Source organism: Bombina bombina, chromosome 3, assembly GCF_027579735.1.
Source record: "Bombina bombina isolate aBomBom1 chromosome 3, aBomBom1.pri, whole genome shotgun sequence".
In the NCBI taxonomy this organism is placed as follows: Eukaryota; Metazoa; Chordata; class Amphibia; order Anura; family Bombinatoridae; genus Bombina; species Bombina bombina.
In genome coordinates, this window is record NC_069501.1 from 425716821 (window position 1) to 425741420 (window position 24600).

Genomic DNA, 24600 nt, shown 5'->3' on the forward strand with positions numbered 1-24600 from the left:
CTGTACTCATAGTATAATGTTGGCAAGACTAGGTCAATTACATTTAGATAGACTTACACCGTGGTTAAAGTTTTTCCCTGATCGAGAAGGTTAGCTTCAGTAAACTGGAAAGAATCCCATATCAGATTATTGAATTACTATTTAAAGGGACAGTACACTATAAAATTGTTTTTATATTAATGTATTTTCAAGTACTTGTTTTACTAGCTGCAGAGTATAAAATGTATGAGAAATTGAATTTAGGTTTAGTTGTGTATATGAAGTAGCTGTTTTTTAGCTTTTAAACCACAGCCTATTACAATGGGTTGAGCTTCAGGTAATATCATAGCTCATTATGTTATCACTTTATGTACACAGATTTGCTTCCTTATCTTATATTTGTCTGGAAAACTAAAGCTCAATACATAGAGAGAACAATGGAAAATTTGTGATGGAACAGTTCGTATTAATTCACTTTATAGGCTGATGTAAAAGGACTGCTCTAAGTGCTTTGCTATATCTGATAGACTTTGACTGCGTGCAAAGCACTAAGAGCAGTCCTTTTACATCAGCCTATAAAGTGAATTAATACGAACTGTTCCATTACAAACTATACCCATTTGGTGAGAATTACTGAAAAAGATTTGAAGAGAAGTAAAAGTTACAATTGTAATATAGAGACTTACCATTCCTCTAAACACATAATAGCAGTGCGGATATTGCTAAATTTGAAAGGTTCATAGTTGGTATTATTGTTTCCAAAATCGTCTGAACAACTCTCTCCAGACCTTTAAGAGTATCGCAATATCTAATGGTTGTATATACTGTATTAACTTATATTCAGAGTTTTTATTTTTATTAATATTAACATCTATATCATGATATATATCATAATTTGTTTTTAACATCTTTGGGAGACGTCCCAGAGTTATTTATAGCTAATGAGCGGTTTTTAACTGTTCCATTTTTAATTGTTTTCCTTGGATTGTCCTTTAATATACCTATCAATAAATTTGATTTATTCCTACTTAGAGGGTTTTTATATGAATTTGAGAATTTTACATCTCTGCAAACTTTAGGTCGCATTAAGTTTAGTAATTCCTTCATATCACGGTATATGCACTTAGCACTTTAAAACAAATATACAGGGTGGATTCCACTAATCAATTTGAGTAACCATTTTTATTTTGTGCAAATATACACACAAATTGAATAGTAATAGCACTTTATTTGTTATAGGAATTTAGAATCACCATTTTAACACTTGTAAACACGGTTGATTTCATTTATTTTCAGCAATTTATTCATTTTTTACACATATGTAATACTCATAACAAATAGCACATAACAGTATATATCACGTTTTTCAAAATAAGAATATTCTTGAACTACATTTCATTTGGCCCCTTGAAGTGATAGAATATTTCTTTAAATTTTCACTTTATTCAATATGTTAAGAGATTGAAGGCAATCTGTTCATATAAATTTACAATATATCTGTGGCTTCCACATTTACACTCATCACTGGAAACATATTTCATCACAGGTTTTTTGTTTTTTAATTCACATATTTGGGAAATTAAACATCTACACGGCAAATCACGATCCCTTTAGTTGGTAACAGCGCCCCTATACACCCCCTATTTTTATAACTGTCCATTTAACACCCACTAGATTAGCCAGATAATACATGGCAAAAATGTATACATTGTTCTTACCGTAAAGCAGATATTATACGTGCCTTTTGGTCATGCCCTATAATTTCTCAACTTTGGACTAGACTTAAAGGGACACTGAACCCAATTTTTTTTCCGTGATTCAGATCGAGCATGAAATTTTAAGCAACTTTCTAATTTACTCCTATTATCAAATTTTCTTCATTCTCTTGGTATCTTTATTTGAAATGCAAGAATGCAAGTTTAGATGCCGGCCCATTTTTGGTGAACAACCTGGGTTGTTCTTGCCGATTGGTGGATAAATTCATCCACCAATAAAAATGGGCTGTCCAGATTTCTGATCCCACCCCAAAAAAGCTTAGATGCATTCTTTTTCAAATAAAGATAGCAAGAGAACGAAGAAAAAAATTATAGTAGTAGATTACAAAGTTGCTCAAAATTGCATGCTCTATCTGAATCACGAAAGAAAAAATTTGGGTTCAGTGTCCCTTTAATTACTGGAATAACAAATTGAAGGATAAAAACTAGTAAGTAATGCTTAACATGTTTTCCTATTTAATAATAAAGAATTTAGTAATGTAAATCTAATACAGCAATTTTAATAGGTCGTAATTTAATCCTGAAAACTTAATCAGCACCCAGCTTGTCTGAATTTATTAGGGCTGTATACACAGATGACCTGTGAATCATATAAACCTATGTACTAAAATCTTTTGTGTTTGAATAAATGTTAGCCATGGTCAAAGACAATTTATACTCCCTTTCTTAAAACCAGAGACATTTGATCTACTGACACTTGAAGGTATCTTTCCATTTCAGTGGTTGATCAGTTTGGAGGACAGGTAACTAAAGGGGCTAGAGATCCGATAAGAAAAAGATTGGGAGGCGGAGAGGGTGAGAGATATAGCCCTTTTCCTTTTTTCTCCACTTTCTTTTATAATTTATAGGTGAAAAAAAAAGACAATCTTGAAATACTTTCTTATATGTGAGCCGAGAATATTAATAAATGAATGGCTTTTTTTTTTTTTTTATAGATTTTCGTCAGCTTTGCATTATCAATTATATAAAAGCAACTGTTATACTTTAACTGCAAAGGTTTACTCTGCTCTTTTTTCTTTTTTATGTAAACTGTATTTGTTCACATTGTCTTCAATAAAGAGGATATACAAAAAAAAAAAAAAAAATTCAATATAGGGGGATACAAGCAAAATAAGCTTCTGTACATCAAATGACAGAAAAGCAAGGTAAATAAGCTTTCGGTAAACAATTTAATACACTCCATGAGATAACAAATAACTAGGAAAACGTTGAGAGAGAAAAGAGAAAAAAGAAAATCGGAGTACACTGTCAGTTTAATGTAGGTTTGTAGAGTATAACACTTGCCCACTAGCTGACTACAATATATAAAATACAAATACATTTTTTTATTTTATTTGTGTCCCATCTTATAAAAGGTTTTCATAATAGCTGGAGTGGACATGGATTTTGGAAGTTTGACAGCTCTAAAATGTAGCTCAACTACATACACAAAGCAAAAAAACAACTCAACATACTACTATATTTACACAGCCATAACTAACAAGTAAAAGGAAATTCTCCCACTTTTGAAGATGGTGCCATAAAGCTTATTTACAATGCACTTTTCAAGCATGCTAGGAATTTCATAAAGAAACTGTAAGCTGCAGTTAAAAAGAAGATTATTGGAAACAGAAGCTTGCTTACATGGACAGAAACTCTCAACGTTTGTTTATTTAATCTTTAAGTTCAACTACAGGTCAGTCCCCTCAAGCAAAAATGTAAACATTTTACGTTTCAGCCAACATCTTCTTCTGTCAAACAAAAACTATTGTAAGAAGTTATGAATAAACTAAATACAGCTGCATTATAGGGCTGTATGTAAAATAAACCTGCATCAGGACCTCTGTTTTAAAGGGGGCAACAAACACTAAATAGAATGTTGTTTAAAGCAAATATTAGCCTGAAAATATGCAGATATCATTTTTCATATTATGCAAGTTGTTGAAACAGTTTTTGTGTCAGTACATTAATTGGTGCTGACAGGTAGTAACCAAGGTTTCCTTCATCTAATCTCCTCTTCTGAGGTCAATTAGGGACAATTATAAATGGGTCACTGCAGAGTGCAACTAATGACTGTGTGAAATATGGTAATGTTAAAAAAGGGACAGAAAAGTCAAAAGGTTTTAGGATTTAGATGGAGCATGCAGTTTAAAAACAACTTTCCAAATTATTTCAATTATCAAATTTGCTTTGTTTTCTTGGTATCCTTTGTTGAAGAGCAAATCTAGGTAGGTTGATGGTAGCTCAGGGGTGTGCATGTATCTTTAGTCTGTCAGCAGTGTTTGCAACTATGTTTAACATTGCTATAAACAATGCTGCAAACTCTGCTGCTAGATGGCTAAAAATACTCGTGCATACTCCTAAGCTCACTTTGTATAACATTTTAACAAAGGAGGACTAAGCAAAATTAATAACAGAAATAAATTAGAAAGTTTTAAAATGGCATGCTCTATACAATCAATTTAATTTTAACTTTCCCTTTAAGTTGGGAGTCTGCATTTCCACATCTAACAGTAATTGGAGAGAGACAAATTTTCAGACTTAAATTACAGGAAGAGAAAACACAAAAAAATAATGAAAATATATGAAAAAGTTCACAACTCATAATCTAACAATTTAAATTCCAATACTAAGATGTTTAATGTCCCATAGCCTGGCACACAAATACCCCATGTAAAATGAAAAGGCCAATTATCTTTATAAAAATACATTTAAGGAAAAAATGTAAAATGTGCAAAGCTCTAAATAGTAGGACGTGCAAGTAAATCACAAAAATGGTTGTGTTTAGCAGCAGTGCAATACACAAATATCTGTACAAATCCATGTGTGTGTTGCACTTTGTTTCCTAATAAATCTGGTGCCAGAAATAGCCAAATGCCACAGACCATTTAAGGGATTTGTTTAGCTAAATAATAATGAAACCAACAAATTATTAAATAGGAAATATAGATATTATCAAACATAAAAATAAAAGGATTGGGATAATGTATATCTTTAAGGTGTTCATAGAAAAGGGGTGTTCTTTATTCCCCTAGATCAAGACTTTCATACCACATGTGTTCAAAGCTATGCAGTTTTAATGAAAAGCTGTCTGGGGGACCGGATCACATCTAAAGATATGTGAAGAAAGTACTTACCTCATTTACGTTGATCTTAGACTTTGCAGAAGATTCTAAAAAGGCACAATTATTCCACTGTCTTGCTAAATTTTGTCCCTGCTCTTTGCCAACTACTCGTTCATCTTCCAGGTCACATTTATTGCCCACTAGAATCATGGGAACCTAAGGGGGGAAAAGAAATTCATGATTTTCAAAGAATGCTTGCAAAAAGTTCACAGTGGTGTAAACATGCAAGTCATGTTTGTAACCATTTTGAAAGAAAAGCTAAGGGTACTGGAATTCATTCCCCATGTCATAGTGCAAATTCAGATCTGATCTCCAGTGAAATGTAGTTCTGCTCCAGTTCTTCTCAATGGGGCAGTGAGAATTTTCAATAGCATATCAGAAAGCTAGTAATGCATATCCAAGGTCAACTGTGCTAGTTTCATGACAGATGGCGACAACGAAAATTATATGGTTATAAAAATATAAAAATGTTACACATTTATAGTCTTAGTAGCCCCACTTTATACTTTAGTTAACTTCATTAATTTAGTTTGTTCTGCTATACGTTGTTTCATCTTGTTACATGACAAGCTTGTTAAGTAGGTTTAGGAGTTGTACAGTAATACAAAGGTAATATAAGCAAAAAGTTACATTTTTCATAATTTGTGTAACTGCAAGTCAGGAACCTAAGATATGCACACATACTTGTATGTATACCAGTTTTAGCTGGTGCCTCAGAAAGTGTGCATATAAAAATACTGTGTGCAATTTGATAATGGTAGTAAATTTGAAAGTCCCTAAAACTGCACACTTCATCTAAATCATGAAAGTTTAATTTTGACTTCATACCCCTTTAAACTATGTGATTAACCCCTATGCAAAGTGCAGGGTTGGTAGTGCTAAAATGACCCTTTACTACCTAAAATTGCCTTAATAAATAAAAACAAATACAGAAGGAGAGCATATATTTTATTATGAAAAAACTAAAAGCTAAATGGTATCTCCTCCATATTACCAACAGGGAAAAGCTGCATGATTTTGAGAGACTAGAGTATTCTTGTCAGACTTTGATATGCAAATAAAGCTAGGTACATCTTTACACAGCAATCACATCCACAAAGGTATTTTTACAACCAAAAATATTTAGCTTTCATCAAATCTACCAGCCAGTATTGTAGCACCCTGTCACAAGCAGGGACAACTGTAAAGTAAAAATAAACAAAATGTTATCACAAATAAATATGTATCTAAGAAATATTTTGTTTACGTTCTAATGAAATTTAATTTTAAAGGAGAGAAAATAGCAAGCGGTTGTTTTTTTTAAGGAGAGTGTCCCTAAATAGCAAAACATTTCAAATTGTACTAACAAAGTAACAATTTTAAACATTTATTGTGTGTAGGTTGCTTTGCAACGCAGGGATTTCTGATCCATGTATAAAATACTGACTTTAAAGGGACAGTCTACACCAGAATTTTTATTGTTTTAAAAGATAGATAATCCTTTTATTACCCATTCCCCAGTTTTGCATAACCAACGCAGTTATATTAATATACTTTTAACCTCTGTGATTATCTTGTATCTAAGCCTCTGCAAACTGCCCCTTTATTTCAGTTCTTTTGACAGACTTGTAGTTTAGCCAACCAGTGCCTGCTCCCAGATAACTTCACGTGCACGAGCACAGTGTTCTATATGAAATACGTGAACACCCTCTAGTGGTGAAAAACTGTTAAAATGCATTCTGAAAAGAGGTGGCCTTCAGGTATAAGAAATTAGCATATGAACCTCCTAGTTTAAGCTTTCAACTAAGAATACCAAGAGAACAAAGCAAAATTGGTGATAAAAGTAAATTGGAAAATTGTTTAAAATTACATGCCCTATCTGAATCATGAAAGTTTATTTTGGCCTAGACTGTCCCTTTAAGGTCTGTTTAAGATAATGCCAGTATTACAAACATATGCATTATAGCATTTCTTGAATAGATAATTCAACCTGACTCAATTCTTTTAAAACATAAGAATATAATGTAATTTGTATTAAATAGCATGTTCACAATCCAAAACATACCCGGCTATTTTAAAACTGCCTCGGGCACTTAAAAACAGAATTTATGCTTACCTGATAAATTACTTTCTCCAACGGTGTGTCCGGTCCACGGCGTCATCCTTACTTGTGGGATATTCTCTTCCCCAACAGGAAATGGCAAAGAGCCCAGCAAAGCTGGTCACATGATCCCTCCTAGGCTCCGCCTACCCCAGTCATTCGACCGACGTAAAGGAGGAATATGCATAGGAGAAATCATATGATACCGTGGTGACTGTAGTTAGAGAAAATAATTCATCAGACCTGATTAAAAAAAACCAGGGCGGGCCGTGGACCGGACACACCGTTGGAGAAAGTAATTTATCAGGTAAGCATAAATTCTGTTTTCTCCAACATAGGTGTGTCCGGTCCACGGCGTCATCCTTACTTGTGGGAACAAATACCAAAGCTTTAGGACACGGATGATGGGAGGGAGCAAATCAGGTCACCTAGATGGAAGGCACCACGGCTTGCAAAACCTTTCTCCCAAAAATAGCCTCAGAAGAAGCAAAAGTATCAAATTTGTAAAATTTGGTAAAAGTGTGCAGTGAAGACCAAGTCGCTGCCTTACATATCTGATCAACAGAAGCCTCGTTCTTGAAGGCCCATGTGGAAGCCACAGCCCTAGTGGAGTGAGCTGTGATTCTTTCAGGAGGCTGTCGTCCGGCAGTCTCATAAGCCAATCGGATGATGCTTTTAAGCCAAAAAGAGAGAGGTGTAGAAGTTGCTTTTTGACCTCTCCTTTTACCAGAATAAACAACAAACAAAGAAGATGTTTGTCTGAACTCCTTTGTAGCCTCTAAATAGAATTTTAGAGCACGAACTACATCCAAATTGTGTAACAAACGTTCCTTCTTTGAAACTGGATTCGGACACAAAGAAGGCACAACTATCTCCTGGTTAATGTTTTTGTTAGAAACAACTTTCGGAAGAAAACCAGGTTTAGTACGCAAAACCACCTTATCTGCATGGAACACCAGATAAGGAGGAGAACACTGCAGAGCAGATAACTCTGAAACTCTTCTAGCAGAAGAAATTGCAACCAAAAACAAAACTTTCCAAGATAGTAACTTAATATCTACGGAATGTAAGGGTTCAAACGGAACCCCTTGAAGAACTGAAAGAACTAAATTGAGACTCCAAGGAGGAGTCAAAAGGTTTGTAAACAGGCTTGATTCTAACCAGAGCCTGAACAAAAGCTTGAACATCTGGCACAGCCGCCAGTTTTTTGTGAAGTAAAACAGATAAAGCAGAAATCTGTCCCTTCAAAGAACTTGCAGATAATCCTTTCTCCAAACCCTCCTGTAGAAAGGATAGAATCTTAGGAATTTTTATCTTGTTCCATGGGAATCCTTTAGATTCACACCAACAAATATATTTTTTCCATATTTTATGGTAAATTTTCCTAGTTACAGGCTTTCTAGCCTGAACAAGAGTATCAATGACAGAATCTGAAAACCCACGCTTTGATAAAATCAAGCGTTCAATCTCCAAGCAGTCAGTTGGAGTGAAGCCAGATTCGGATGTTCGAATGGACCTTGAACAAGAAGGTCCTGTCTCAAAGGTAGCTTCCATGGTGGAGCCGATGACATATTCACCAGGTCTGCATACCAAGTTCTGCGTGGCCACGCAGGAGCTATCAAGATCACCGAAGCCCTCTCCTGATTGATCCTGGCTACCAGCCTGGGAATGAGAGGGAACGGTGGGAATACATAAGCTAGGTTGAAGGTCCAAGGCGCTATCAGTGCATCTACTAGAGTCGCCCTGGGATCCCTGGATCTGGACCCGTAGCAAGGAACCTTGAAGTTCTGACGAGACGCCATCAGGTCCATGTCTGGAATGCCCCATAATTGAGTTATTTGGGCAAAGATTTCCTGATGGAGTTCCCACTCCCCCGGATGGAAAGTCTGATGACTCAGAAAATCCGCTTCCCAATTTTCCACTCCTGGGATGTGGATTGCAGACAAGTGGCAGGAGTGATTCTCCGCCCATTGAATTATTTTGGTCACTTCCTCCATCGCCAGGGAACTCCTTGTTCCCCCCTGATGGTTGATATATGCAACAGTCGTCATGTTGTCTGATTGAAACCTTATGAATTTGGCCTTTGCTAGTTGAGGCCAAGCTTTGAGAGCATTGAATATCGCTCGCAGTTCCAGAATGTTTATCGGGAGAAGAGATTCTTCCCGAGACCATAGACCCTGAGCTTTCAGGGGTTCCCAGACCGCGCCCCAGCCCACCAGACTGGCGTCGGTCGTGACAATGACCCACTCTGGTCTGCGGAAGCTCATTCCCTGTGACAGGTTGTCCAGGTTCAGCCACCAACGGAGTGAATCTCTGGTTTTTTGATCTACTTGGATCGTCGGAGACAAGTCTGTATAATCCCCATTCCACTGTCTGAGCATGCACAGTTGTAATGGTCTTAGATGAATTCGTGCAAAAGGAACTATGTCCATTGCCGCAACCATCAAACCTATTACTTCCATGCACTGCTAGAAGGGACCCTAGTACCTTTGTGAAAATCCTTGGAGCAGTGGCTAATCCGAATGGAAGTGCCACAAACTGGTAATGCTTGTCCAGAAAGGCGAACCTTAGGAACCGATGATGTTCCTTGTGGATAGGAATATGTAGATACGCATCCTTTAAATCCACCGTGGTCATGAATTGACCTTCCTGGATGGTAGGAAGAATTGTTCGAATGGTTTCCATCTTGAACGATGGAACCCTGAGAAATTTGTTTAGAATCTTGAGATCTAAAATTGGTCTGAATGTTCCTTCTTTTTTGGGAACTATGAACAGATTGGAGTAAAACCCCATCCCTTGTTCTCCTAATGGAACAGGATGAATCACTCCCATTCTTAACAGGTCTTCTACACAATGTAAGAATGCCTGTCTTTTTATTTGGTTTGAAGACAATTGAGACCTGTGGAACCTCCCCCTTGGGGGTAGTTCCTTGAATTCCAGGAGATAACCTTGAGAAACTATTTCTAGCGCCCAAGGATCCTGAACATCTCTTGCCCAAGCCTGAGCAAAGAGAGAGAGTCTGCCCCCCACCAGATCCGGTCCCGGATCGGGGGCCAACACTTCATGCTGTTTTAGTAGCAGTGGCAGGTTTCTTGGCCTGCTTACCCTTGTTCTAGCCTTGCATCGGTCTCCAGGCTGGTTTGGTTTGAGAACTATTTGGCTCATTTTTAGCCTTAAAAGACCTATCCTGAGGAAGGGCGTGGCCCTTTCCCCCAGTGATGTCTGAAATAATCTCTTTCAAGTCAGGGTAAAACAGCGTTTTACCTTTGAAAGGGATGTTAAGTTGTTCTTGGAGGACACATCCGCTGACCAAGACTTTAGCCAAAGCGCTCTGCGCGCCACAATAGCAAAACCTGAATTTTTCGCCGCTAATCTAGCTAATTGCAAAGTGGCGTCTAAGATAAGAGTTAGCCAATTTAAGTGCTTGAACTCTGTCCATAACCTCCTCATACGAAGAGTCTTTATTGAGCGACTTTTCTAGTTCTTCGAACCAGAAACACGCTGCTGTAGTGACAGGAACAATGCATGAAATTGGTTGTAGAAGGTAACCTTGCTGAACAAACATCTTTTTAAGCAAACCCTCTAATTTTTTATCCATAGGATCTTTGAAAGCACAACTATCTTCTATAGGGATAGTAGTGCGTTTGTTTAGAGTAGAAACCGCCCCCTCGACCTTGGGGACTGTCTGCCATAAGTCCTTTCTGGGGTCGACCATAGGAAATAATTTTTTAAATATAGGGGGAGGAACAAAAGGTATGCCGGGCCTTTCCCATTCCTTATTTACAATGTCCGCCACCCGCTTGGGTATAGGAAAAGCATCGGGGGGCACCGGGACCTCTAGGAACTTGTCCATCTTACATAATTTCTCTGGAATGACCAAATTGTCACAATCATCCAGAGTAGATAACACCTCCTTAAGCAGAGCGCGGAGATGTTCTAATTTAAATTTAAAAGTAATAACATCAGGTTCAGCTTGTTGAGAAATTTTTCCTGAATCTGAAATTTCTCCCTCAGACAAAACCTCCCTCCTGGCCCCTTCAGATTGGTGTGAGGGTATGTCAGAACCATTATCATCAGCGTCCTCATGCTCTTCAGTATCTAAAACAGAGCAATTGCGCTTTCTCTGATAAGTGGGCATTTTGGACAAAATGTTTTTATTAGAATTATCCATTACAGCCGTTAATTGTTGCATAGTAAGAAGGATTGGCGCACTAGATGTACTAGGGGCCTCTTGTGTGGGCAAGACTGGTGTAGACACAGAAGGGGATGATGCAGTACCATGCTTACTCCCCTCGCTTGAGGAATCATTTTGGGCAACATCATTATCAGTGGCATCATTGTCCCTACTTTGTTTGGACACTATGTCACATTCATCACATATATTTAAATGGGGAGGAACCTTGGCTTCCAAACATACAGAACATCGTCTATCTGATGGTTCAGACATGTTAATAGGCATAAACTTGATAAAGCACAAAAAACGTTTTAAAATAAAACCGTTACTGTCACTTTAAATTTTAAACTGAACACACTTTATTACTGAATATGTGAAAAAGTATGAAGGAATTGTTCAAAATTCCCCAAAATTTCACCACAGTGTCTTAAAGCCTTAAAAGTATTGCACACCAAATTTGAAAGCTTTAACTCTTAAAATAACGGAACCGGAGCCGTTTTTACATTTAACCCCTATACAGTCCCTGGTATCTGCTTTGCTGAGACCCAACCAAGCCCAGAGGGGAATACGATACCAAATGACGCCTTCAATAAGCTTTTTCAGTGGTTCTTAGCTCCTCACACATGCATCTGCATGCCTTGCTTTCCAAAAACAACTGCGCATTAGTGGCGCGAAAATGAGGCTCTGCCTATGACTAGAAAAGGCCCCCAGTGAAAAAGGTGTCCAATACAGTGCCTGCCGTTTTTTTAATACATCCCCAAGATTAAAAGAACTATTTATAGTTATAATCCACTAAAAATACTTATAAAGTAATCGTTTTAGCCCAGAAAAATGTCTACCAATCTTTAAAGCCCTTGTGAAGCCCTTTATTCTTATACTAAACTAAGAAAATGGCTTACCGGTTCCCATAGGGAAAATGACAGCTTCCAGCATTACCGAGTCTTGTTAGAAATGTGTCATACCTCAAGCAGCAAAAGTCTGCCCACTGTTTCCCCCAACTGAAGTTAATTCATCTCAACAGTCCTGTGTGGAAACAGCCATCGATTTTAGTAACGGTTGCTAAAATCATTTTCCTCTTACAAACAGAAATCTTCATCTCTTTTCTGTTTCAGAGTAAATAGTACATACCAGCACTATTTTAAAATAACAAACTCTTGATTGAAGAATAAAAACTACATTTAAACACCAAAAAACTCTTAGCCATCTCCGTGGAGATGTTGCCTGTGCAACGGCAAAGAGAATGACTGGGGTAGGCGGAGCCTAGGAGGGATCATGTGACCAGCTTTGCTGGGCTCTTTGCCATTTCCTGTTGGGGAAGAGAATATCCCACAAGTAAGGATGACGCCGTGGACCGGACACACCTATGTTGGAGAAATACAACTTCTCTTTTAAAACACCTGCAAGGTGACCGTCAGCTTAAAGAAGCATTTACTGTCAAGATTTGCTTTAAAGGGAACAAGCTGGTTCTGAATCAGAAATGTGATTGTGTTTTGGGAAATAAGACCTTTTCTGCAGCGTAGGCATTTCAAGCCTCCACCCTTCCTGTTTCATTTAACAAACATAACAAAAAAAAATGATTAGAGAATACATAAAACTATGCTAAATGGAAAACTCCAATGCCATGGGAGGTGAAAGGTACAGTAAAGGCAAAATTAGACTCAGATTTAGACAGTGCATAGAAGAACAACAAACATTCTAAATTTACTTTTATCATCAAATTTGCTTAATTCTCTTGGTATTCTTTGTTAAAGAACAAAGCAAACTCTGCCTGAACAAGGAAAGTTTAATTTTGACTTCACAGTCCCTTTAAGAGTCTTCACTTTTGTCATTTTCCTATAGTCTTGTCTCTCAAAGTGGATAAAAAAAACAGAATACCCCAATCTGTAATGTAAATCTACACGCATACAAATATACACATATATAAACTTTACAGAATTAAAATAATTAATTACAGCATTGCACTATACTAAGGAGACTAGGAGTAATGCACTAAATATGCAGCATCATATCCCTTTAAGTATCATTGTTTCCTATATTTGTCAATTGAATCAGTGAATCCACTGTGCTACTGGGCAGTTAGTAATGCTGTCCTAAAATACTATTCTGGTTTAAAATCAGGAAGGCTAGGACCAAGACGTGAAAGAGTTTATAGTCAACAAGAAAAACCAAAAGTACTCTGTTACTTTTAACATTCTTAAAGGGACACTGAACCCAATTTTTTTTTTCGTGATTCAGATAGAGCATGAAATTTTAAGCAACTTTCTAATTTACTCCTATTATCAAATTTTCTTCATTCTCTTGGTATCATTATTTGAAATGCAAGAATGTAAGTTTAGATGCCGGCCCATTTTTGGTGAACAACCTGGGTTGTTCTTGCTGATTGGTGGATAAATTCATCCACCAATAAAAAAGTGCTGTCCAGATTTCTGAACAAAAAACCCCCCCAGCTTAGATGCATTCTTTTTCAAATAAAGATATCAAGAGAACGAAGAAAAATAGGAGTAAAATTAGAACGTTGCTTAAAATTGTATGCTCTATCTGAATCACAAAAGAAAAAAAATTGGGTTTAGTGTCCCTTTAAATATCACCACCTAGAAATAATAGAGGACCCACAAAAAAGCTACCATTATCCATGCAGACTATAAACTATATCCAGTTTCCTGTTAAAAAAACCCCAGCCTTTGAGTTTAACCTGGAATCTGTCCGTGCTGCTAGTCTTGTAGTGAAAAATATAGAGAAATCTATTTAGAATTATTAGGACAGGAGGTGAGAACTCACATTTTTTTAGTCTTTCAAATATTAAATGTTTTTTTTAATGTGTTTTAAAGTAGATGAGTGGATGAAATGCAAATAAGCACAGTATACATTTTATTTATTTATATGTACAAAACGACAACCTTTTAATGTCCATATGGAATCAAACAGATATGCTTTTTTTTTTCTCATAAACATGTATGTATCGGACAACACCCAGTCTTTACAATGGCTTACCATTCACTGTCTATTTTTCTGGCCAACATGAAGACATAATTATAAAATTTGAAACAAACCAAGGAAAAAATTTTATATGTGCCGTCACCTTGTCCTTATGGAATATTTTATATTGTTCTTCTACTAAGAGTGCTTGTAGCTCCAAAACTCCATCAGAACTATTAACCAAAAAAAGGAAACACCAGGTAAAGGTTTAAAAGGTGCTTTTAGCAGAGTGCCAGAATAGATTCCAACGAGGAGTAAAAGATCTTTTATAAATGTAAATGAGCCAATACCCAGAAAAAATGAATAACCAGAGCCTTTTACTCTCCATTGCATTCCTGTAATGGAGTGAAAGCCCTGTAAATAGTGGTCTTGCAAAAATTCCAAAGATTAAACCTTTTGTTGAATCATTCAGCATAAAAACATCAAACATCCTGTAGAAAGCTGAATAAATTATTTTCGTGCTTCTATAAAAGTTTTGATAACCGAAGGTGGTTTATCTATAGAGTTGCATCAATCTTGTTCACTCAGTCACCAGGCTAACAACATCAACTTCTGAGGGCTGAGATGAAAAACTGGGCACAATGCATGAACAAATCTGAATCATCCAAGGCTGTTTCAAGGTTGCCACTAATAGGGCACAGTGAAGGGACTGCAATTTTGTTCCAGAAAGAAAAGCTGAGGTATCAGTGATATTGGAGAAGAGCATAGATCAGTTTGAAGCACCATATCCAAGAGCAGGCATAATCCCCCAATGACTGAGGGCTACTGTTGTATGCTATTACTACTTGGGATATCTCGACTGTTCTGTTCTCTTCTCAGTGAAGTTTCCATTCTGATTAATAGAGTTGATTCCTGCTTAGGTAACCAGTGGGGCAAACTGACCATCTTGCTACATTTATTCCAGCAATCAAGGGAAGCAAAGGCCCATAGTGATCCACAAGTAGAGCCACACAAAACAGCAGATTAGTGTGTGTATGTACTTATTTGTAAATAGGTAGGTGTGTGTCCTCTATAAGTTATATTCAAGATTTATGTATAGGACTTAGGGATTTAGTGTATGGTGCTGGTCCTTTGGATTTTAGTAAAGTTAATGAGTAGATAACTTAAGCTACTTGCAATTAAGATTAAACAAACTTTTTTTTGACGCCCTGGAAAAGAACTAAAAGGGTTGAAGGTTTAAATAGATTCTAAAACATTTGAATACCAGCACTTATGGAGAAAGTATTCAGTTTAAAATCTTAACAGATTACACAGCCTTCCATAGAGTCTGCACTCGCTGGGCTTACATCAAGTGTATACTTTATTTATACGTGACATTTCAGGGATCAAAAAAACTCCCTTTCCTCAGACCAGAGTTTTTTGATCCCTGAAATGTCACGTATAAGGTGAGAGTGCAAATTATATATATATATATATATATATATATATATATATATATATACACATACACACACACACACACACACACACACACATATATACATACACATACAGAGAGTGGGCCAAATTTGTTTAACCCCTTAAGGACCAGGGACTTGATTGTTTTATAGCGCGGTCTTGCCACCAGCGTTGAGACTGCTCTATTCCACAAAGCCTGCTGGAGGGAGGGCATTAATAGCGTGTTCTTGCTAGACTTGTACTATTATGTCCTGAAAAAACCCTTAACGACCAGTGACATACAGGGTACATTGTGGTCATTAAGGGTTAAAATCTAAAAGTCAGCATATAAAACCATAGGAGCTAGGGTGGGTGGTTGTACTTTCAGAGTATATTCAGATGTACATGGGGCGGGTGGTTGTACTTTCAGAGTATATTCAGATGTACATAGGGCAAATACCTTAAGCAGCCTGGGAATTCCAGGAAGCCTTTAACTTTAAAAAGTAAACTATTTTAGTTAACATCTTTATTTTCTTTCTATATTGATACTCAAATGCAACAATATTGCAATTATCCACATTAAAATTTGAATTAATTCCAATGAATCAATCTATTCCTTGCATTAAAGGGACATTAAACGCTAAATACATGCTAGATAGATGCATTCAAAGAAAAGATTAGTCCATGACTAACATGTAGATTTATTTTTTTTAAAGTTTCATTAGTTGTTTAAAAAGTGACAACATAAGTGTAAAGTTTTAGTGTCTATAAAACACTGGGAGCTGCCATGTTGTAACTTGTGTTGTCTTCTCTTCTGTGGCCAATTAGGGTCAGTTATAAATAAGTTACTAGAGTGTGCAGCCAATGGTTGTGCTGGATTTAACAGTGTTCTGCACTTCCATTTCTAACAGGAACTGAAAAGCTCACAATTTCAGAATGGAATTACAGGCAAAGAGGACAAAATAAATAATGAAAGTATATTGCAGAGTTGTTTTATTATATACAATTCATCATTTTATATTACCATCTCAAAGTGTTTAATGTCCCTTTAACACTACAGCAATGTGTCGCATTAAAATAATTAAATAAAATGGTGATCTTTTAAATATTAACTTGTTACTTGAAACAAGACAAACAAAATTTAATTATTGCAAAACATAACTGAAAATTATTATGTGGTAGGAAGTACTGGCGCAAATTCTATCTAAACAATACAAGACAACTTACATCTTCTGTATCTTTAACTCGTAAAATTTGTTCCCTCAAGTCCTGCAAGTCATTAAATGTAGACTGTGCTGTAATTGAGTATACTAGTGCAAATCCCTGACCGTTCTTCATGTATAAATCTCTCATCGCCGTGAACTGTTCCTATAAGCAAATGAAAATTAGAGTAATGAGTACATAATATAAACGGATAGAATCTTCAAACACCAAGTCATATCCTTTGAAATAAGTGCAGAGGTTAAAAACAGAATTTATGCTTACCTGATAAATTACTTTCTCCAACGGTGTATCCGGTCCACGGCGTCATCCATTACTTGTGGGAATATTCTCTTCCCCAACAGGAAATGGCAAAGAGCACAGCAAAAGCTGTCCATATAGCCCCTCCTCAGGCTCCGCCCCCCAGTCATTCGACCGACGGTTAGGAGAAAAAAAGGAGAAACTATAGGGTGCCGTGGTGACTAGTGTATAGAGAAAGAAATTTGTCAAACCTGATTAAAAAACCAGGGCGGGCCGTGGACCGGACACACCGTTTGAGAAAGTAATTTATCAGGTAAGCATAAATTCTGTTTTCTCCAACATTGGTGTGTCCGGTCCACGGTGTCATCCATTACTTGTGGGAACCAATACCAAAGCTTTAGGACACAGATGAAGGGAGGGAGCAAATCAGGTTACCTAAACAGAAGGCACCATGGCTTGCAAAACCTTTCTCCCAAAAACAGCCTCCGAAGAAGCAAAAGTATCAAATTTGTAAAATTTGGCAAAAGTGTGCAGAGAAGACCAAGTCGCTGCCTTACATATCTGATCAACAAAAGCCTCGTTCTTGAAGGCCCATGTGGAAGCCACAGCTCTAGTGGAGTGAGCTGTGACTCGTTCAGGAGGCTGCCGTCCGGCAGTCTCATAAGCCAATCGGATAATGCTTTTCAGCCAGAAAGAAAGAGGTAGCCGTAGCTTTTTGTCCTCTCCTCTTACCAGAGTAAACGACAAACAAAGATGAGGTTTGTCTAAAATCCTTAGTTGCTTCTAAATAGAACTTTAAAGCACGAACTACATTTAATTGTGTAACAAACGTTCCTTCTTTGAAACTGGATTCGGACACAGAGAAGGAACAACTATTTCCTGGTTAATATTCCTGTTGGAAACAACCTTCGGAAGAAAACCAGGCTTAGTACGCAAAACAACCTTATCTGAATGGAACACCAGATAGGGTGGATTACACTGCAAAGCAGATAATTCAGAAACTCTTCTTGCAGAAGAAATAGCAACCAAAAACAGAACTTTCCAAGATAGTAACTTGATATCTATGGAATGTAAGGGTTCAAACGGAACCCCCTGAAGAACTGAAAGAACTAAATTTAGACTCCAAGGAGGAGTCAAGGATCTGTAAACAGGCTTGATTCTGACCAAAGCCTGTACAAAAGCTTGTACATCTGGCACAGCTGCCAGTCGTTTTTGTAACAAGACAGATAAAGCAGAAATCTGTCCTTTTAGAGAACCTCGCTGACAATCCCTTATCCAAACCTTCTTGGAGAAAGGAGAGGATCATAGGAATTTTAATCTTACTCCAGGAGAATCCCTTGGATTCACACCAACAGATATATTTTTTCCATATTTTATGGTAAATCTTTCTAGTCACAGGTTTTCTGGCTTGGACCAGAGTATCTATCACTGAATCTGAAAACCCACACGTTCAATTTCCAAGCAGTCAGCTGCAGAGAAACTAGATTTGGATGTTCGAATGGACCTTGCACTAGAAGATCCTGTCTCAAAGGTAGCTTCCATGGTGGAGCCGATGACATATTCACCAGGTCTGCATACCAAGTCCTGCGTGGCCACGCAGGAGCTATCAGAATCACTGAGGCCTTCTCCTGTTTGATCCTGGCTACAAGCCTGGGAAGGAGAGGGAACGGTGGAAACGCATAAGCTAGGTTGAACGACCAAGGCGCCACTAATGCATCCACTAGAGTCGCCTTGGGATCCCTGGATCTGGACCCGTAGCAAGGAACCTTGAAGTTCTGACGAGACGCCATCAGATCCATGTCTGGAATGCCCCATAATTGAGTCAACTGGGCAAAAACCTCCGGGTGGAGTTCCCACTCCCCCGGATGGAAAGTCTGACGACTCAGATAATCCGCCTCCCAGTTGTCTACTCCTGGGATGTGGATTGCAGATAGGTGGCAGGAGTGATCCTCCGCCCATTTGATGATTTTGGATACCTCTCTCATCGCCAAGGAACTCCTTGTTCCCCCCTGATGGTTGATGTAAGCTACAGTCGTCATGTTGTCTGACTGGAATCTTATGAATCCGGCCTTCGCTAGTTGAGGCCAAGCCCGGAGAGCATTGAATATCGCTCTCAGTTCCAGGATGTTGATCGCGAGAAGAGACTCTTCCCGAGACCATAGACCCTGAGCTTTCAGGGAATCCCAGACCACGCCCCAGCCTAATAGACTGGCGTCGGTCGTGACAATGACCCACTCTGGTCTGCGGAAACTCATTCCCTGAGACAGGTGATCCTGGGACAACCACCAACGGAGTGAGTCTCTGGTCATCTGGTCTACTTGAATCTTTGGAGACAAGTCTGTATAGTCCCCATTCCACTGCTTGAGCATGCACAGTTGTAATGGTCTTAGATGAATTCGAGCAAAAGGAACTATGTCCATTGCTGCAACCATCAACCCTACTACTTCCATTCACTGAGCTATGGAAGGCTGCAGAATAGAGTGAAGAACTTGACAAGCGTTTAGAAGCTTTGACTTTCTGACTTCTGTCAAGAAGATCTTCATTTCTAAAGAATCTATTATTGTTCCTAAAAAGGGAACTCTTGTCGACGGAGACAGGGAACTCTTTTCTACGTTCACCTTCCACCCGTGAGATCTGAGAAAGGCTAGAACAATGTCTGTATGAGCCTTTGCCTTGGAAAGAGACGACGCTTGAATTAGAATGTCGTCCAGATAAGGTGCCACTGCAATGCCCCTTGGTCTTAGAACCGCCAGAAGGGACCCGAGCACCTTTGTGAAAATTCTGGGAGCAGTGGCTAGTCCGAATGGGAGAGCCACGAACTGATAATGTTTGTCCAGAAAGGCGAACCTTAGGAACTGATGATGATCTTTGTGGATAGGAATATGTAGATACGCATCCTTTAAAACCACGGTAGTCATATATTGACCCTCCTGGATTGTAGGTAAAATTGTTCGAATGGTTTCCATTTTGAACGATGGAAATTTGTTTAGAATTTTTAAATCCAGAATTGGTCTGAAAGTTCCCTCTTTTTTGGGAACTACAAACAGATTTGAGTAAAACCCCTGACCTTGTTCCACAGTTGGAACTGGGTGTATAACTCCCATCTTTAACAGGTCTTCTACACAATGTAAGAATGCCTGTCTCTTTATTTGGTTTGAAGATAAGTGAGACACGTGGAACCTTCCCCTTGGGGGTAGTTCCTTGAATTCTAGAAGATAACCCTGAGAGACTATTTCTAGTGCCCAGGGATCCTGAACATCTCTTGAGCAAAGAGAGAGAGAGTCTGCCCCCTACTAGATCCAGTCCCGGATCGGGGGCTACCCCTTCATGCTGTCTTGGTAGCAGCAGCAGGCTTCTTGGCCTGTTTACCCTTGTTCCAGCCTTGCATTGGTTTCCAAGCTGGTTTAGTCTGGGAAGCATTGCCCTCTTGTCTAGAGGCTGCAGAGTTGGAGGCCGGTCCGTTCCTGAAATTGCGAAAGGAACGAAAATTGGACTTATTCTTAGCCTTGAAAGGCCTATCTTGTGGGAGGGCATGGCCCTTTCCCCCAGTGATGTCTGAAATAATTTCTTTCAATTCTGGCCCAAAAAGGGTCTTACCTTTGAAAGGGATATTAAGCAATTTTGTCTTGGAAGATACATCCGTCGACCAAGACTTTAGCCAGAGCGCTCTATGCGCCACAATTGCAAACCCTGAATTTTTCGCAGCTAATCTCGCTAACTGCAAAGCGGCATCTAAAATAAAGGAATTAGCTAACTTAAGTGCGTGAATTCTGTCCATGACCTCCTCATATGGAGTCTCTTTACTGAGCGACTTTTCCAGTTCCTCGAACCAGAAACACGCCGCTGTAGTGACAGGAATAATGCACGAAATAGGTTGAAGGAGGTAACCTTGCTGTACAAAAATCTTTTTAAGCAAACCCTCCAATTTTTTATCCATAGGATCTTTGAAAGCACAATTGTCCTCAATGGGAATAGTCGTGCGTTTGGCTAGTGTAGAAACCGCCCCCTCGACCTTAGGGACTGTTTGCCATGTGTCCTTCCTGGGGTCGACCATGGGGAACAATTTCTTAAATATAGGAGGAGGGACAAAAGGTATGCCTGGCTTCTCCCACTCCTTATTCACTATGTCCGCCACCCTTTTAGGTATCGGAAAAGCATCAGGGTGCACCGGGACCTCTAGAAACTTGTCCATCTTGCACAATTTTTCTGGGATGACCAAATTGTCACAATCATCCAGAGTAGATAGCACCTCCTTAAGTAATGCGCGGAGATGCTCCAATTTAAATTTAAATGTCACAACATCAGGTTCTGCCTGCTGAGAAATTCTTCCTGTATCAGAAATTTCTCCATCTGACAAACCCTCCCTCACTGCCACTTCAGACTGGTATGAGGGTATGACAGATAAATTATCATCAGCGCCCTCCTGCTCTACAGTGTTTAAAACAGAACAATCGCGCTTTCTCTGAAATGCTGGCATTTTGGATAAAATATTAGCTATGGAGTTATCCATTACTGCCGTCAATTGTTGCATAGTAACAAGCATTGGCGCGCTAGAAGTACTAGGGGTCGCCTGCGCGGGCATAACTGGTATAGACACAGAAGGAGAGGATGCAGAACTATCCCTACTTCCTTCATTTGAGGAATCATCCTGGGCAAACTTACTAAATGTGACAGTACTGTCCTTACTTTGTTTGGACGCCATGGCACAATTATCACATACATTTGAAGGGGGAACCACCTTGGCCTCCATACATACAGAACATGATCTATCTGAAGGTACAGACATGTTAAACAGGCTTAAACTGGTTAATAAAGCACAAAAACCGTTTTTAAACAAAACCGTTACTGTCTCTTTAAATGTTAAACAGAGCACACTTTATTACTGAATATGTGAAAAACTATGAAGGAATTATCCACTCTTTACCAAATTTTCACCACAGTGTCTTAATGCATTCAAAGTATCGCACCCCAATTTTCAAGCTGTTAACCCTTAAAATGCGGAAAACGGAGCAGTTTGCAATTTTAACCCCACTACAGTCCCAGCCACAGCGTTTGTTGGGACTTCACCTATCCCAGGGGGTATACGATACCATTTCAAGCCTTCCAGGAACGTTTTCAGTGGATACCAGACCCTCTCACATGCAGCTGCATGCACTGCACTCAAAAGAAACTGCGCAATAATGGCGCGAAAATGAGGCTCTGCCTACTACAGTGAAAGGCCCTTCCTGACTGGGAAGGTGTCTTAACTAGTGCCTGGCGTTAAAAACGTTCCCCAAACAATAAAAAGTGTGAAATCCACTTCAGACTGTAAATAATACTTAAATAAACAATCGATTTAGCCCTTAAGAATGTCCATCAGTTAATAGCCCATAAGAAGCCCTTTATTCTTTCTGAGTCTAAGAAAATGGCTTACCGATCCCCATGAGGGAAAATGACAGCCTTCCAGCATTACACAGTCTTGTTAGAAAAATGGCTAGTCATACCATCGCAATGCACCTGTGCCTAGCCTGAAGCGCTGCTGGAGATTCCCACTGTTTGCCGGTTGGTTTGGAGCGGATAGCCCACCGATTCGATTTCGGTTTGACCACGGAGGTCCCCCGGCATCCTTGAATTCCAGTCTGAGGTACTGCACGACATATACAGACTCCGGGGGCGGTTAGGCTCCTCAAGGGTAAGTCCCGCACACAACAGTATTCACCTGTATGCACCTTGCACTTGCACTTATATATCGCATATTAGAAGAGGACTTCCCACACTTCTCTATATCAATTTTAGTCATACCTTGAGCAGAAAAGTCTGCAAACTGTTCCCCCCAACTGAAGTTCTCTGGGCTCAACAGTCCTGCGTCGGAACAGCAATTGATTTTAGTTACTGCTGCTAAAATCATACTCTTTTAAACAGAACTCTTCATCTCTTTCTGTTTCAGAGTAAATCGTACATACCAGTACCATTTCAAAATAACAAACTTTTGATAGAAGAATAAAAAACTACAACTAAACACCACATACTCTTCACCATCTCCGTGGAGATGCTACTTGTTCAGAGCGGCAAAGAGAATGACTGGGGGGCGGAGCCTGAGGAGGGGCTATATGGACAGCTTTTGCTGTGCTCTTTGCCATTTCCTGTTGGGGAAGAGAATATTCCCACAAGTAATGGATGACGCCGTGGACCGGACACACCAATGTTGGAGAAAATGCTTAGTTATGAATACAACTTTAAAGAATATACCAAATTGTTCTTTTTAAGCAAAAATTATTATTAATATAAAATACAGGAAGGGTATCACAAAGTTGAAATCAAACAAAAGTTGGGCACCATTAATGTTTAGTTATGTATTTGTGTTTTGTTTTCTTCGCAAGTCTAACTTTGCTACATATCTACCCCTAACTCACTTTGGGAGATAAACCGCTGCAAAACAATACAGTTTATACTAACATAATGAACTTGTTGCCTGCAGACTAAAACCTGGTTTGGCTCCTCCAAATAAGGCAAACAGAGTTTGGCGATTAAAAAACAAATGCAGCAAACAAGATGTTAATTTGTTTTTAAAATCTTTACACTTGACTGATGTTATTATATAGCAAGACAGCAGAAATATCTTGTAATTACAAAGTGTTTAACTGTTCATTTAATAAACTCTTACTATAAATATCTGACCCACAATATTATTTCAGCATACAGTACCACTAGAAACCTATTCTGCAATAAACGGAGGTTTACACAAAAAAAAAAATGCTATACATAAACCATTTATGTTCGATTCCCAATAAATACTACATGATCATGTAATAGAAGAATCTGATGGGGGAGGGGGGAACAACATTATTTAAAAAACAAAAAAAAACAACTTACTGTTCCAGCTGTATCGAGAATTTCAAGCATACATTGTAGACCTTCAACTTCCACTTGCTGAAATTAAAATATTTTTGTTAAATCAGAAAGAAAAGCACAAGTTAAAAATAGTCATTTTATTTTAAGAAGATTTCTAACTTTGGAAAAGCGTTAAATTATTTATATCAAAAAATCAAAATAGGGATAGGATTAATGAAGCTATGACTCTATATTAAAAAGGCATAACCTAGTGCAAACAATGCATGCAATTGTTGCACTATTGATACACCAACTCTGTGTTTACTACTCCAACATTTTTATTGTTTAAAAAGATTGATATTGCCTTTACTAAAGTATAATCAGGACTCTGTTAAAAGAAACTCCTTTATTGAAAAAGCGTAAAAACGTGACCTATCCATAAAACAAATGTTGCGTAGACCTGCAGGAAGGTAGTATGACTCGTTTCGGCTAGCTTAGCCTTATTCATAGATATTGCCTTTACTACCCATACCTTTGCACAACCAACATAGTTTTATAATAATATATTTTATAACCTTTAAACCTCAAAATTGCTGCATGTTTCTAAGCCCCTGAAGGCTTCCTTTATCTCAATGCAAAACCTTTACACAGCAAGACATTGCTAGTTCATGTGTGCCACATACATAACATTGTGCTTATAAGTGCGGAGTTATTTATGAGTCAGCACAAGCAACAAGAATATTAATATAACCAAACTGGAGAATAGGTAATAAAGGGATTTTTTTATCTTTTTAAAACAATACAAATTTTGGAGTACATTGTCCCATTAACCCCTGCTTGGAGCCACAAATGCTGAAAATAGCA

General features: G+C 38.3%; 1 protein-coding gene across 1 annotated transcript in view; it reads right to left on the reverse strand.

Annotated features, from left to right (window-relative positions):
• Window positions 1-24600, reverse strand: part of RAP1A (RAP1A, member of RAS oncogene family) — a 268597-nt gene that overhangs the window by 16137 nt on the left and 227860 nt on the right. Inside the window, exons 5-7 of the mRNA XM_053706636.1 lie at window positions 23779-23835; window positions 16693-16833; window positions 4871-5014 (exon numbers count right to left, since the gene is read on the reverse strand). Of these exons, the coding sequence (XP_053562611.1) occupies window positions 4871-5014; window positions 16693-16833; window positions 23779-23835 (342 nt within the window). The remainder of the gene's footprint in view (window positions 1-4870; window positions 5015-16692; window positions 16834-23778; window positions 23836-24600) is intronic.